The sequence below is a fragment of the Pneumocystis murina genome, assembly GCF_000349005.2.
Source record: "Pneumocystis murina B123 chromosome Unknown supercont1.3, whole genome shotgun sequence".
Classification (NCBI taxonomy): domain Eukaryota; kingdom Fungi; phylum Ascomycota; class Pneumocystomycetes; order Pneumocystales; family Pneumocystaceae; genus Pneumocystis; species Pneumocystis murina.
The window spans coordinates 321,344-333,675 of record NW_017802361.1 but is presented as its reverse complement, the minus strand read 5'-3'; the positions used below and the strand labels follow the sequence as shown (position 1 = coordinate 333,675).

The 12,332-nt window shown below is 27.9% G+C and overlaps 3 protein-coding genes across 3 annotated transcripts; 1 reads left to right on the top strand and 2 right to left on the bottom strand.

Annotated features, from left to right (window-relative positions):
* Positions 1-51: 51 nt before the first annotated feature.
* On the bottom strand, positions 52-1,120 carry PNEG_00998 (hypothetical protein). Its single transcript, XM_007874721.1, has 6 exons — positions 1,011-1,120; positions 809-967; positions 642-764; positions 326-590; positions 200-280; positions 52-151 (listed from the first exon to the last, which is right to left on the bottom strand). Exons 1-6 carry the CDS (start codon positions 1,104-1,106, stop codon positions 78-80), a joined length of 798 nt encoding a protein of 265 aa, XP_007872912.1. The 5' UTR covers positions 1,107-1,120; the 3' UTR covers positions 52-77.
* A 336-nt stretch (positions 1,121-1,456) lies between these two features.
* Positions 1,457-4,105, bottom strand: PNEG_00997 (hypothetical protein; the record flags this gene model as incomplete). Its single annotated transcript, XM_007874720.1, has 7 exons — positions 1,457-1,771; positions 1,832-2,054; positions 2,102-2,460; positions 2,503-3,651; positions 3,696-3,763; positions 3,808-3,853; positions 3,901-4,105. 7 exons carry the CDS (start codon positions 4,103-4,105, stop codon positions 1,572-1,574), a joined length of 2,250 nt encoding a protein of 749 aa, XP_007872911.1. The 3' UTR covers positions 1,457-1,571.
* Positions 4,106-4,502: 397 nt separating this feature from the next.
* On the top strand, positions 4,503-12,315 carry PNEG_00996 (hypothetical protein; the record flags this gene model as incomplete). The annotated part of the gene is made up of 21 exons (XM_007874719.1): positions 4,503-4,745; positions 4,789-4,932; positions 4,979-5,163; positions 5,210-5,396; positions 5,439-5,601; positions 5,649-5,752; positions 5,793-6,197; positions 6,250-6,426; positions 6,467-7,171; positions 7,219-7,509; positions 7,553-7,947; positions 7,990-8,107; positions 8,150-8,275; positions 8,315-9,337; positions 9,383-9,448; positions 9,494-10,831; positions 10,874-11,091; positions 11,134-11,629; positions 11,673-11,786; positions 11,829-12,100; positions 12,145-12,315. 21 exons carry the CDS (start codon positions 4,503-4,505, stop codon positions 12,293-12,295), a joined length of 6,921 nt encoding a protein of 2,306 aa, XP_007872910.1. The 3' UTR covers positions 12,296-12,315.
* Between the last annotated feature and the right edge of the window lie 17 nt (positions 12,316-12,332).

The window sequence follows — 12,332 nt, the reverse complement described above, 5'->3', positions numbered from 1 at the left end:
CATTTCTTGCATCTTTAAATACATTCAAATAGTTTCTAATATTCAATAATAAAACCAGTAAAAATCTCAACGTAATATCAATTTACTATTAACTGCACATAATTGCTAGGAATGATTCCTACAGTTCCGTCATGTTTTCGAGCTTGCCACCCTAAATTTTATCTATAAAATATTTCAAAAAAAAACAAAAAACACATACACTTTCCAGTAACATCAGATATCTCTAAGATTTCATTTTTATGAAATGATATCTCTCTAGGATCATCCGGATTTGCATTATCTAAGAACCATTAAAGTCTTTTTTTTTCTTATTCAAAAAACTCACATGAATAAATAGCTTTCACTTTATGTGGATATTCATGCTGTACAGCAGTACTATTTACTGTGCTATCCAAAAAATTTAATGGACGATGTTCTTGAGTCGTATATGTCATTGCGACATGATTATCATCACTAGTTATATCCTTATCCGAAGTAACTTTAGAAATAAAGTTCTTCTCAATATTTTCAGAAGATTCAGATATATATGAATTCGTCCATAAATGATAAACAGAATCATTTGAAGTTCCATAATATAATATCCATAAAACCTTATAATTTTAGTACAAAGACATAAATAAATTGATCATAGTGAAACCCACGTCAACAATAGAAAGAAAAATGCATCCAGAAGCAATAGCACGTTGAGATGGCTTTGAATAATATAACATAGTATCACATAATAATGCTTGGGAAAATAATGCAACTGTTATTAATCCTACCAACTATTTTACTTAAATAATAAACCAATATATCATAAAAATCATACAGCAATCCGGTACGTATTTCCAGAATTTGATAAAATCACTGTAATAACACAGAAAATAATAAAAAACTGATATACAGTGACCCACCACGAATAATATGGAAGATCTATTTCTCTAACATTCGAAACTATTAACGAAATTACTGTAATAATCCATCCTATCTAAAATAAAATTAAACTATAAATAAATACAAAAAAAACTCACAAAGGCAAAAATTATTGTGCCTAATAGAAAGATATCGTCTATCAAATAGCTGATATCGAAATAACTTTGCATTTGTTGCGATTCTTTCATATACATTTTTCACAAAATTTTTCAAAATTTAACATATATTGGTCGTAAATAATATAATAAAAGTGAAAATAGAAAACCAGAGACCAAAATTTAAGAAATAATTCACTAATCCTTTATCTTTCAAAGTTTATTAGACAAAAAAAGTAAATTTCCCTAATCTCAAATTTATATTAATTTTTTATAAAAACATTATACTAATAAATATCAAAAAAAACCTCAACGTTAAATATATCAAACCTTAATAACCCTATATTAATTTTTAATTAAATATTTTTTTTATTGGAGCTAAAAAATTTTAAGTTCCAAACTAAAATAAAAAAATTTTAGTAAAAAAATTATACAAAAATATAGTAGTTAATATAATCATAGAATATAATGAAATAAATCTTATGCAGCAGTTCCAATATTCCTTAATAAAATTGAATGCAATATATATTTATAAATAATGTATATAAAAGAATAATGCAATAATTAAAATAATATGACACGAGATGAATCATTAAGAAATTGTTTACGATAATCAATGATCGACTGAGCTATTTTTATTGTATCGTGAGGATAAGATGCACGCAAAGTTTGAATTAGTGCACGTAAGCCTGAAAAATAGCTTTGTCGTTCTTCTTCTGTTTCTCCAACTGGAAATGAACTCATTTCTACAAGAAATTGATCGTCTAGAATATCATAAATATATCGTTATAACATAGATGAAAAATTATAATATATAAACATACCAGTTTGTCCAATTTCTTTGAAATGTAAAAATTTACAGGAATCATCATTACATACACCTCCAGCCGTTTCAAAAACACAAACTTTTTTATTAGGATCAGAACGTGTGCTATACGTTCGTGAGAGAAATCCTCCCTTTACCCATGATAAAAAGTGGGGATGATATCTAAATGCATGAAAAATCCGTAGTGGACTAGAATACTCTTTATAGAAAACAAAACAGCCCTAAAACCAGAATTAAAACTTTTTTCATAATCAAAAATAATATTTACTTTATTAGCAATAACATCTTTTGATTGTAAAGAGATAATTACATTTTTTTGAGAATGACTTGTTAATATTGATTCAGAAAGGTCATTTTTATCATGTTTAAAGGTTTCTGATAATTCATCCATATTAGTCGATGCAAAAAGCTTGTCATGATTTTTAATTTTTGAAGAAATTTCATCATTTTTTGAACTACTAATTTCTTCGTGCACAAAACAAGTAGTTACAGCCTTTTTTTGAGTCCCTGATGCTTTTTTAAAAGTTTTAATCTTATCATTGTCATCAGAAAAATCAACACTTTCAACTTTTTCATGATTATTTTGATTAGATAATGAAATATTATTCGATGAAATAAAAATTTCATCTAAAAAAAGTGAATATTTGACTAAAATGATTTTTTAAATACTTTTAGAATCAGCAACAGTAATTAAGTTTTCAGATATAGAATGAGAATTTTCCAGATTTTTTATTGATGAAACTTTGCTATCCCCTTTAACCTTATCAATAGAATCATGAGACTTTCTAAAATCTTTTAATTGTATTTGAATATCAGATTTTATTTGAAACGACTTTTGAAATAAAGACTCGGCCTCAGCAAGCTCATTTTTTAATTTTTGAATCAACAATTCTTCTTGAAAAAGCTGCATATTAATTTTATGCAGCTTTTCTTGAAGAACTTGCTCTTTTTCGTGCAACGCAATCTCATTCGATTTATCCTCAGAGTCCTTAGATGCTTCTTTTCTTTCTTGATTAGTATTAAATATAATTGAGTTTTCTTCATTTATATTTGTAGCATTAAAACCAGGAATATGATTAGCATCCTCGATAGGTTTTTTTTTCATCTTTTTTGAGCTCTCCAATTTAGCAATTATTTCCATCATACGTTTGATTTCTTCTTCTTTTTGTTTTAATTTTGTAATAGCATCATTTTTTATATTTTCAGACTCCAAAGGCTTTTTAATTTTACTAATATTATCACAATTATTATTATTATCGCCACTATTTTCATCATTATCATCATCTGAAAGTTCAATCACAACAGAAGCAAGAGATTCTGAACCAAATTTTTTTCGAGGAGTAAAGGAATCCTCGTTTTTAGAATCAAGGGTTGACACGTGCTTTCTTTTATGCGATATAGAGACATTTTTCTGAATATTTTCCGAAATCTGTATTTTATTTTTAATAGAATTACGAATATTCTGTAAAAAAGTATCTGAATCCACATGTTGACCCAAATTTTTATTAGAACTCTTCTGGGAAACAGACGTATCCGAAAAACCCTTTATATGATCAACAATATCGGCTTTTTGAGGTTTTAAAGAAGATATTTTTGTTAATTCTTTATCATCTTTTAGACCAACACCCATATCCCTTTTTTCTTTCACTACATTTTTGCTTTGGATATTTTCTGTTTCTGGTAATGATAAACCAGCTTCTAAGAATATTTTACAAAGAAAATCCCTATTTATTCCTAAATGAACCAAATATTCAAAAGAAATCCCTTGAGAAGATAAAAACTCAAGTGCCAATTTCCCTTCAAGCTTAAGATTCGAATCTAAATAAATAAGATTCTCTTTTTTTTTAAAAAAACAATTATACTATTTTGCAAAAAAATAGACTGATATAAATGTGGGTATAAGATTGGATTACTCCTCATTCGATAATTCCTTTCCAAACTTATAAATCAAACAAAGTTTTCAACAATACCTACTTTCTATATGGAATCCTATTAAGAAATCCTTTTTTTTTCAAAAATGCTTTCATACAATTAATCTAAAATAATTATATACTAAAAATTTCCTACTTTTCCCACCACCACTAACAAAACCACAACTCTTGTCAGAAACAGAATTATCACTAATTTCTCCTTCCTCTTTTTCATTTCTATCCTGTTGATTTCCAAATGATTCCGACGATCCATTAGAATCCTTAGAGATCTCATCCAACCCTTCAAAATCCCCTTTTTTCTCATTTAACAGCGACGAAAGAGATAATTCGTCCAGTTTCATGCCTAATTATCCTTATTATAAGTTCTTAAAAAACCTCTAACAAATTTTTACTTCTTGAAAATATCCTCTAATATACAAGCTTATTAACTACTTCAAGTTAGAAATAGTAGAAAAATAGACATGAAAAATACGTTAAAAATACTTACAAGATCCTCCTTATTATTATTTATTGAAATATGCTGATATTCTCAATTTCATCATTTTTAATACGTTGAATATCCCTCTGGACGATTGTTTTTTTACACGATATTGGTTTTAAAGCTTAGATGTAAAAAAGAAATAAATAAGAGAAATTAAGAGGAGAAACTATAAAGTAATAGCTTTATTTTTCTTTATTATATATATATCTTTTTTTTGTTTTTTGATTCGTGATTTTTTAAGTATTTTTGATAATTAAATGAGAAAGATTGAACATCAATTCAATGAAGAATCAAGGGAATTTGGTATATATTCAAAGGACGATAGCAGAGAAAGTGAAAAGGATATGTTAATAGATTCTAATCTTGAAGATGCGGCTGCACAGGCAGAATTTTCGAGTAAAAAATGGGTTTGGGTAAAAGATGTAAAAAAAGCGTTTATTAAGGGTTGGATTGTTAAAGAAGATGGGGAATATCTTCAAGTCAGATGCATAGATGACACTGTATGTTTTTTTTGGCTTGATTGACGTAAATTGAGAAATTTAGGATCGTGTTGTTAAAATATGTGAAGTGGATAAAGTAAACCCACCGAAATTTGATAGGGTAGAAGATATGGCAGAATTGACATATCTTAATGAAGCATCAGTTGTGAACAATCTAAGTTTAAGATATTCTAGTGGATTAATATATGTAAGTTTGTTATAAAAAAAATTACATAAGTTATTTATAATAATAGACATATTCGGGATTATTTCTAGTGGCAGTAAATCCATACAAATCTCTTCCAATATATACAGATAAATATATTAATATATATCGAAATAGCAAAAGAAGTGACACGAAACCTCATATATATTCTATAACAGATCTCGCATTTCATAATATGCTTGAAATGCGTGAGAATCAATCTATACTTATAACGTTAGATTTATTTTTTTATGATAAAAGGTACTTATTGTATGATTAGTGGTGAATCTGGGGCAGGAAAAACCGAAAACACGAAGAAAGTTATTCAATATTTAGCAGCAGTAGCTACGTCACAATCAAATGAACATCAATTAAAAGGGCTAGAACAGCAAATTCTTCAAGCAAACTATATTTTGGAGGCATTTGGAAATGCACAAACTATTCGAAATAATAATTCTTCACGTTTTGTAGAACATTTTGTTAAATTATGAAATAATTAATTCTTTTAGGGAAAATTTATAAGAGTAGGATTTAATAGTAAAGGGAAAATATCAGGTGCCAATATAGACTGGTATCTTTTGGAAAAGTCTAGAGTTGTTCAGCAAAATATCTCTGAAAGAAATTATCACGTGTTTTATCAACTTCTTACAGGCGCATCTAAAGAATTAAAGAGTTATAAAGATCTCTAATCTTATTAAATGTCTGATATTTCATTCTAGGAAAGCTCTTTCTTGAAAATTCAATTGAGGATTTTATTTTTCTTAATAAAAGTTGTAAATATATAGAAGGAATAAACGATGCTTCTGATTTTTATATTTTAAAAGTATTTTTTTTTGAATTTAAAATTATATCTAATGTTAAAGGAATCCTTTTCTGTAATGGGATTTTCAGAAGATGAGCAATTTAGTATTTTTAAACTAGTGGCATCTATTCTTCATTTAGGGAATCTTAAAGTTGTTTCAGATAGATCAGATCAGGCTAAACTTTCTAATCCTGAACAAGCAGAACGTTTGTGTCATTTATTTAGTATACCTGTTTCAGAATTTACAAAAGCTCTATTGCGGCCAAAAGTCAAGGCTGGTAGAGAATGGGTCACAAATGCAAGATCTTCTCAACAAGTAATATATTCATTAGAAGCATTGGCCAAATCTCTTTATGAAAGAATGTTCGGAAATCTTGTAGAAAAAATTAATAATGCAATGGATAGAAACTCTACAAAAATGCATTTTATAGGCGTACTTGATATTGCCGGATTTGAAATTTTTGAAGTAATAATTACTTAAACTTTTCACATATAATATATTAATTGATCCTTTTTAGGTAAATAGCTTTGAACAGCTTTGCATAAATTATACAAATGAGAAACTACAACAATTTTTTAACCACCATATGTTTGTTTTGGAACAGGAAGAATATGCACGAGAAAATATTGATTGGAAATTTATTGATTTTGGTCATGATCTGCAACCAACTATAGATCTAATTGAAAAGGCAAATGTAAGTTTAATCTTAATAATTGTTTTTATTAATTTCATAGCCTATTGGGATATTATCTTGTTTAGATGAAGAATGTATTATTCCAAAAGGCACCGATAAAACCTTTACGGAAAAATTGGATTATATATGGAAAGACAAATCTTCTAAATATAGATCTTCAAAATTTTCTGGAGAAGCATTCATTTTGAAGCATTATGCAGGGGAAGTTGAATATTTTACTACTGGTTGGCTTGATAAAAACAAAGATCCTTTAAACGAAAATATTACGCAGCTTTTAGCACATTCTAGTGACAAATATATCTCGAGTTTATTTTTAGATTTTCCCGAAGATATAGATTTATCACCTAGAAAGACCAGGGTTAAAAAAGGCTTATTTCGTACCGTTGGTCAAAGACACAAAGAACAATTAGCATCTTTAATAAAACAACTTAAATCTACACAGGCCCATTTCGTTCGTTGTATTTTGCCAAATCAATTTAAAAAACCTTTTTCTTTTAATTCTCCTCTTGTATTAGATCAACTTCGGTGCAATGGAGTTCTTGAAGGAATTAGAATTGCAAGAACAGGATATCCAAACCGATTACCATTTTCTGAATTTCGACAACGCTATGAACTCCTTACTCCTTGTCTTCCAAATGATTATATAGATGGAAGAAAAACAGCTAAGCTAATGCTTGAAAAATTAGATATAGATGTATCTAATTATAAAATTGGTCTTTCAAAAATATTTTTTAAAGCAGGAATTGTAAAAATTTACAATTATTTTTTCTTTTATTATTAATTGTATTATAGCTTGCAGAACTTGAAGATCGTAAAGATTCCTGTTTACAGAACATTCTTACTCAATTCCAAGCAAACTCTAGAGGATATATCCAAAGGAAAATAGCTCGTAAAAAACTTTTTAGATACAATGCAACAACTATTATTCAAAAAAATTTAATGATATATCTAAATTTATGTCAATCTCCATGGTGGAAACTTTTTTTTAGGATGAAGCCCCTCCTAAATGCTACATTTATAGATAATCAATTACGTAAAAAAAATGAGGAGATTGAGGCTCTATCAAAAATTATTAAAAATGAGGTATTTCTATAAAAAACAGAAACAATATTTACAATTATTATAGGCTTTAACAAAAAAACAGCTACAATTAGAAAAGAAAATTGCAGAAGAACAAAAATTAAAATTTGAAGAGGCACTCCAAAATGAGCGTGCTCTTGCTCTTGATAAAGAAGAAATATTAAAGCGTACTCAAGAAAGAGAGGCTAAGTTATCTGAAGAGTTAGCTGGTGCAATTGAGGACCTTGATCGTCTTGAAGCACAATGCGATGATTTATTAGCAGTTAAAAAGAAGTTAGATATTCAGGCAGAAAAATGGAGAGTTGAATTACAGAATGGCAGTGTTTTAATCTCAAAGTTGGAAGAGGAAAAGTTTGGGCTGATAGATCAGATAAAGAGTTTAGAAACTACAAATGCAGCTCTTTCTGAGAAACTGTTATCTTCTGATGATGCTGATAAATAGTATGCTCTTATATTTTTTTGGTTAATGCTAAATGTTAAAAGCAAATCTCACATTAAATCTTTGGAAACATCCTTGGAAGAAAAAGAATTAAAATTTTTGCAATCTAATAAAAAATTCGAAAAAGAGATTTTAGAACTTGAAATGTCTTTTAAAGAGAAAGTACATTATTTATCATTTATTATTTATTATTAATTATATAAGCTTAAAAATTACGAATATCTTCAAGAACAAGAAAAGAAGTATAAAAAGGAAAATGAAAAACTATCAATCCAACTTAATAAAATGTCAACTAATACTATTAGTCTTGAGGAGTATATACAAAAAAAGGTTTGTTTTTATAAAATATTTCATATTTTAAGACATTAGGAATCTGAAATAACTAATTTACGCAATGATATTTCAAAACTAGTTTCTGAAAGAGATCAATTAAAACAAGAATTAATAGCTTCTTCTATTAGAAATGATGCATCTAGGTCTGAAGTAGCAAATCTTACTAAAGAAATACAAGAATTAAAAATTGGAAAACGAAAAGCTGAAAACGAATTAATTGAAACACAAAATATGCTACATAAGAAAATATCTCAAGACACAGAAACTAATGATATTAAAAACATGCTTGAACGACAACTTTTGGAAGTAAGGACACAATTAGAATCCGCGCACGAGGAACTTAGACTTGAAAGACAGAGTAATATCGATTACAAAGAAAAAAGTAGCAATGAAATTGAGAAATTAAAGCTTGATAATCAGAATCTTTCTGAATATAAAATAGAAATAGAAGAAAAATTCCAAAAATTAGACAATAATTTCCAAAAGATTTCTGAAGAATATTCAGAATTAGAAAAAACTAAGAAATCTGCTATGAACGAAATTATACATCTTAGAAAAAGAGCACTTGAGGCAGAATCAGCACATAGTGAAATTGAGAAGAATCAAATCAATCTAAGTCGACAACTTGCAGACATTACTTCGAAGGCAAATATAGCCATGAATGAACTCGAGGATACAAATAATAGCAAAGCAAAACTTATTTCAGAAACATTACTTCTAAAACAAAAAATTGAAGATTTAGAATCCGAAAAAATTAAGCTCGAAAGATCAGTAAAACACTCTGAACAAGAAATTGAGAATCTTACAACTCGTATTGATACTGAACAAAAAAATAAACTTCAAGTTGAAAAGGATTTAGCTACGTCTAACTCGGAACTTTCTAGACTTCAAACTCATATCGTAGATATTGTAAATGAAAAGCTCGAGGATATCAAGAAGGAAAAAAATTCTATTGAATTAGAAATGAAATCATGGAAATCTAAGTACGAAGAAAATGCTGTTTTAATGGAAGAATTACAGAAACAAAAACAAAGAGTTACTATGGAATTAGAAGACCTTGTAAGTTATTTTTTTAATTAATATATAGCTAATTTTTTTAAAAAGGAATATGAATTAGAACGTGAACATCAAATAGCTAAGTCTGCAGAAAAAATGTCAACCAATTTAAAGGTATTAATTCTATAAATCTAAAGGATTGTTAAATATATTTTTTAGATTCAGCTAAATGAAACAAAAACTCTTCTTCAAACAGAAAAACAACAATCTATAATTAATCACAACAATTCCTTAAGATTTCAGAAAAGATTCCAAGAAGCTCATAAAGAAATTTTGGAATATAGAAAAAAACTTATCTCTTTTGAGGGAGTATTAAAATCTGAAAAGAATGAGTCATCACTTGATCAAAAACTTAATAGTAATGCTCTGGAATTAACTAAGCTTCTTAAACAATTGGATAAGGTACAAAATGCACTTATATCAGAAGAAGGTAAAGCTTTAATTGAAAAACAATATAATGAAGCAAGAAAACACTGGAGTAATGAGCTTTCTTCCCAAGAAGCAAAATATATGGAATCGTATCAAACACTTTTAAATGAATTATCACAACCTATTATAATTCCATCACATCATTCAATATCCTCATCCCCTATTTTTCAAAAAGAATCTAATAAAAATATTTTTTCTGCATCTAGAATTGAAGGTAGTAAAACAGAAAAATTAATTAAGGAATATGAATCGCGTATTCACTCAAATGATGGGAAAGAAAATGAGGAACCTTTGTATTTAGATAAAAGAAAAATTCAGTCTTTAGAAAGTGAAATTGAATCTCTTGAAGCACGTTTAGATATGTCTGAAAAACAAAAAAAACAATTAGAAATGAAATTGGAATTCTATCAATCATCCCAAACATTAAAAGGTGGTTTAGATTTGAAAAGACTCAAAAGAGAAAATGATAGACTACATGAATTATTGAATGATAATACAGATCAATTACTTGCTTTAGAAAAATTACAGAAAAATGGCATCATGACAATTAGGGATTTTCAATCAAAATCATTCGAAGAACTCGAAGAAAGCTTTGATTCTATCGCGGAATCCAGAAAATCTTTGCTCTTAGAACAAAAGGAAACTTTAGAAGAACTGGAATCAACTCGTAAAAAATTAAAAGAATTAAAAAAATCACAGTCAAATTTACAGCATGAATATAATCTTCTTGAGGAAAAGCTTAAAGCTTACGAACTTGCAGATGAAAGTAATACACATTTAGAACTTGTTCGAGAATTAGCTGAAATGCAAATGCGCTTTGAAATAGAAAGTCAGCGTTCTATTGATCTTACAGAAAATGTAACATTGTATAAAAACAGGGCAGAAGAATATTTTAATAAATTAGAAACAGCGGAAATAAATGTAATTAAAGCATCTAGATCTGAAGCATTTGCTCGTAGCCAATTAAAGGATGCGGAAGAAACTATTTCCAAAATGCTAAGAGAGAGAAAGGAAATGGAAGAATATTTCCAATCATTACAAAGACAAATTCAAGAACTCGAGGCTAAAGTATATTTATTTATCCTACATTGTTAAATCTAATTCTCTTAGGTTGAAGATAATTCTATTGAAATATTAGAAACGAATATGTCTAGACAAAGAATAGAACAAGAACTTGAAATTTATAGAGGAAGAAGGCAAAAAGAAATTGAAGATCGCGAATATTCTTTAGAACAAACCCGTAAAAAGTATCAACGAGAACTTTCTAGTCTTTCAAATGAACTTGAAATAGAAAGAGAAAACTCAATCCAAGTTCGCAATGAAAATAGGTATTTTTTATTTTAATTTTTATTTATATTTAACAAAAATAGACAATTGAGGGAAACTCTTGAAAAACTACAGCTAACTTGGGATGCGGAAATGTTAAACAATTCTTCATGGGAAAGAGAAAAGAATAGACTTGAAAATTCTCTTCAAGATTTAACAAAAGCCTACCAAGAAGCTATAGATTCTCAGCAAGAATCACAAGAACATGTTATTTCTCTTTTTTCACAGATAAGAACTATGAAGATTTCTATGGACGAATTAGAAATTGAGAAAAATCAACTTCAAAAAGATAAAAACGCTCTAGAATTAAAAATAAAAGAAATTTCATCGCAACTTGATGTGGCAGAACGAAATCATGGCTTATCAGATAAAACTAATTCTATAAAAGATGTTAGTCTGTTAAAAGCAGCAATTGCAGAAAAAGATAATATAGTAAATTCAGCATTAGAAAAGATGAAGAGGGCGGAAACTTTAGTACATGACGTTCAAAAAGAAATCGCTATAGAAAGAGAAAACAATGTAAAACTATATGAGGAGAAGGTACTTTCTTAATACAATTTAAAAATTTTACTTATATATTTAGGTATTATTAGAAAAAGAGAAAATGTCATTACAAATAAAGCTCGTAGATATGGAAACCAAATTATACTCTTCAAGTGACATAAATGAAGAATTCCTTTTAAAAAAAATAAAAGAAGTTAAACTCTTTTGATATTTAGCATTAAATTAATTTTAGTAGTTAGAGAATCAATTACGTGAAAGGGATTCGATGTTAAATAAAGAAAACAAAACAATACGTTTTACTGATCGTTCAATTAAAGACCTACAATACCAATTATCCCAACGTGATAAAGTCAAGGAAAGACTTGAAGATGAATTAGATAAAAGTAACGAAAAAATCCAAAAATTAAAAAAGATCGTAGATGAATTGCAATTATCAGAATCCACAAGTCAACTAGCTCTTCGTCGTGCAGAACGAGAAACAAGAGATGAAAAAGAAAAATCATTAAGGTATCATTGCATTTTTCTATTTGAAATATAACTTAAATCCAAAGACTAGAAAAAGAACTAGAAAAAGCAAAATCAAGAATTGAATCAGCATCCATAATCAATAGAAACAGCACTATAAAATCGTTGAGTAGTTTAAGTTCTAAATCTAGCCCGTCACGTTCTGACACAAATACTCGCTCAACTGAAACAACTTAATCTAAAAGAATTTGTGTTTTGTTTAGAAATAGATACA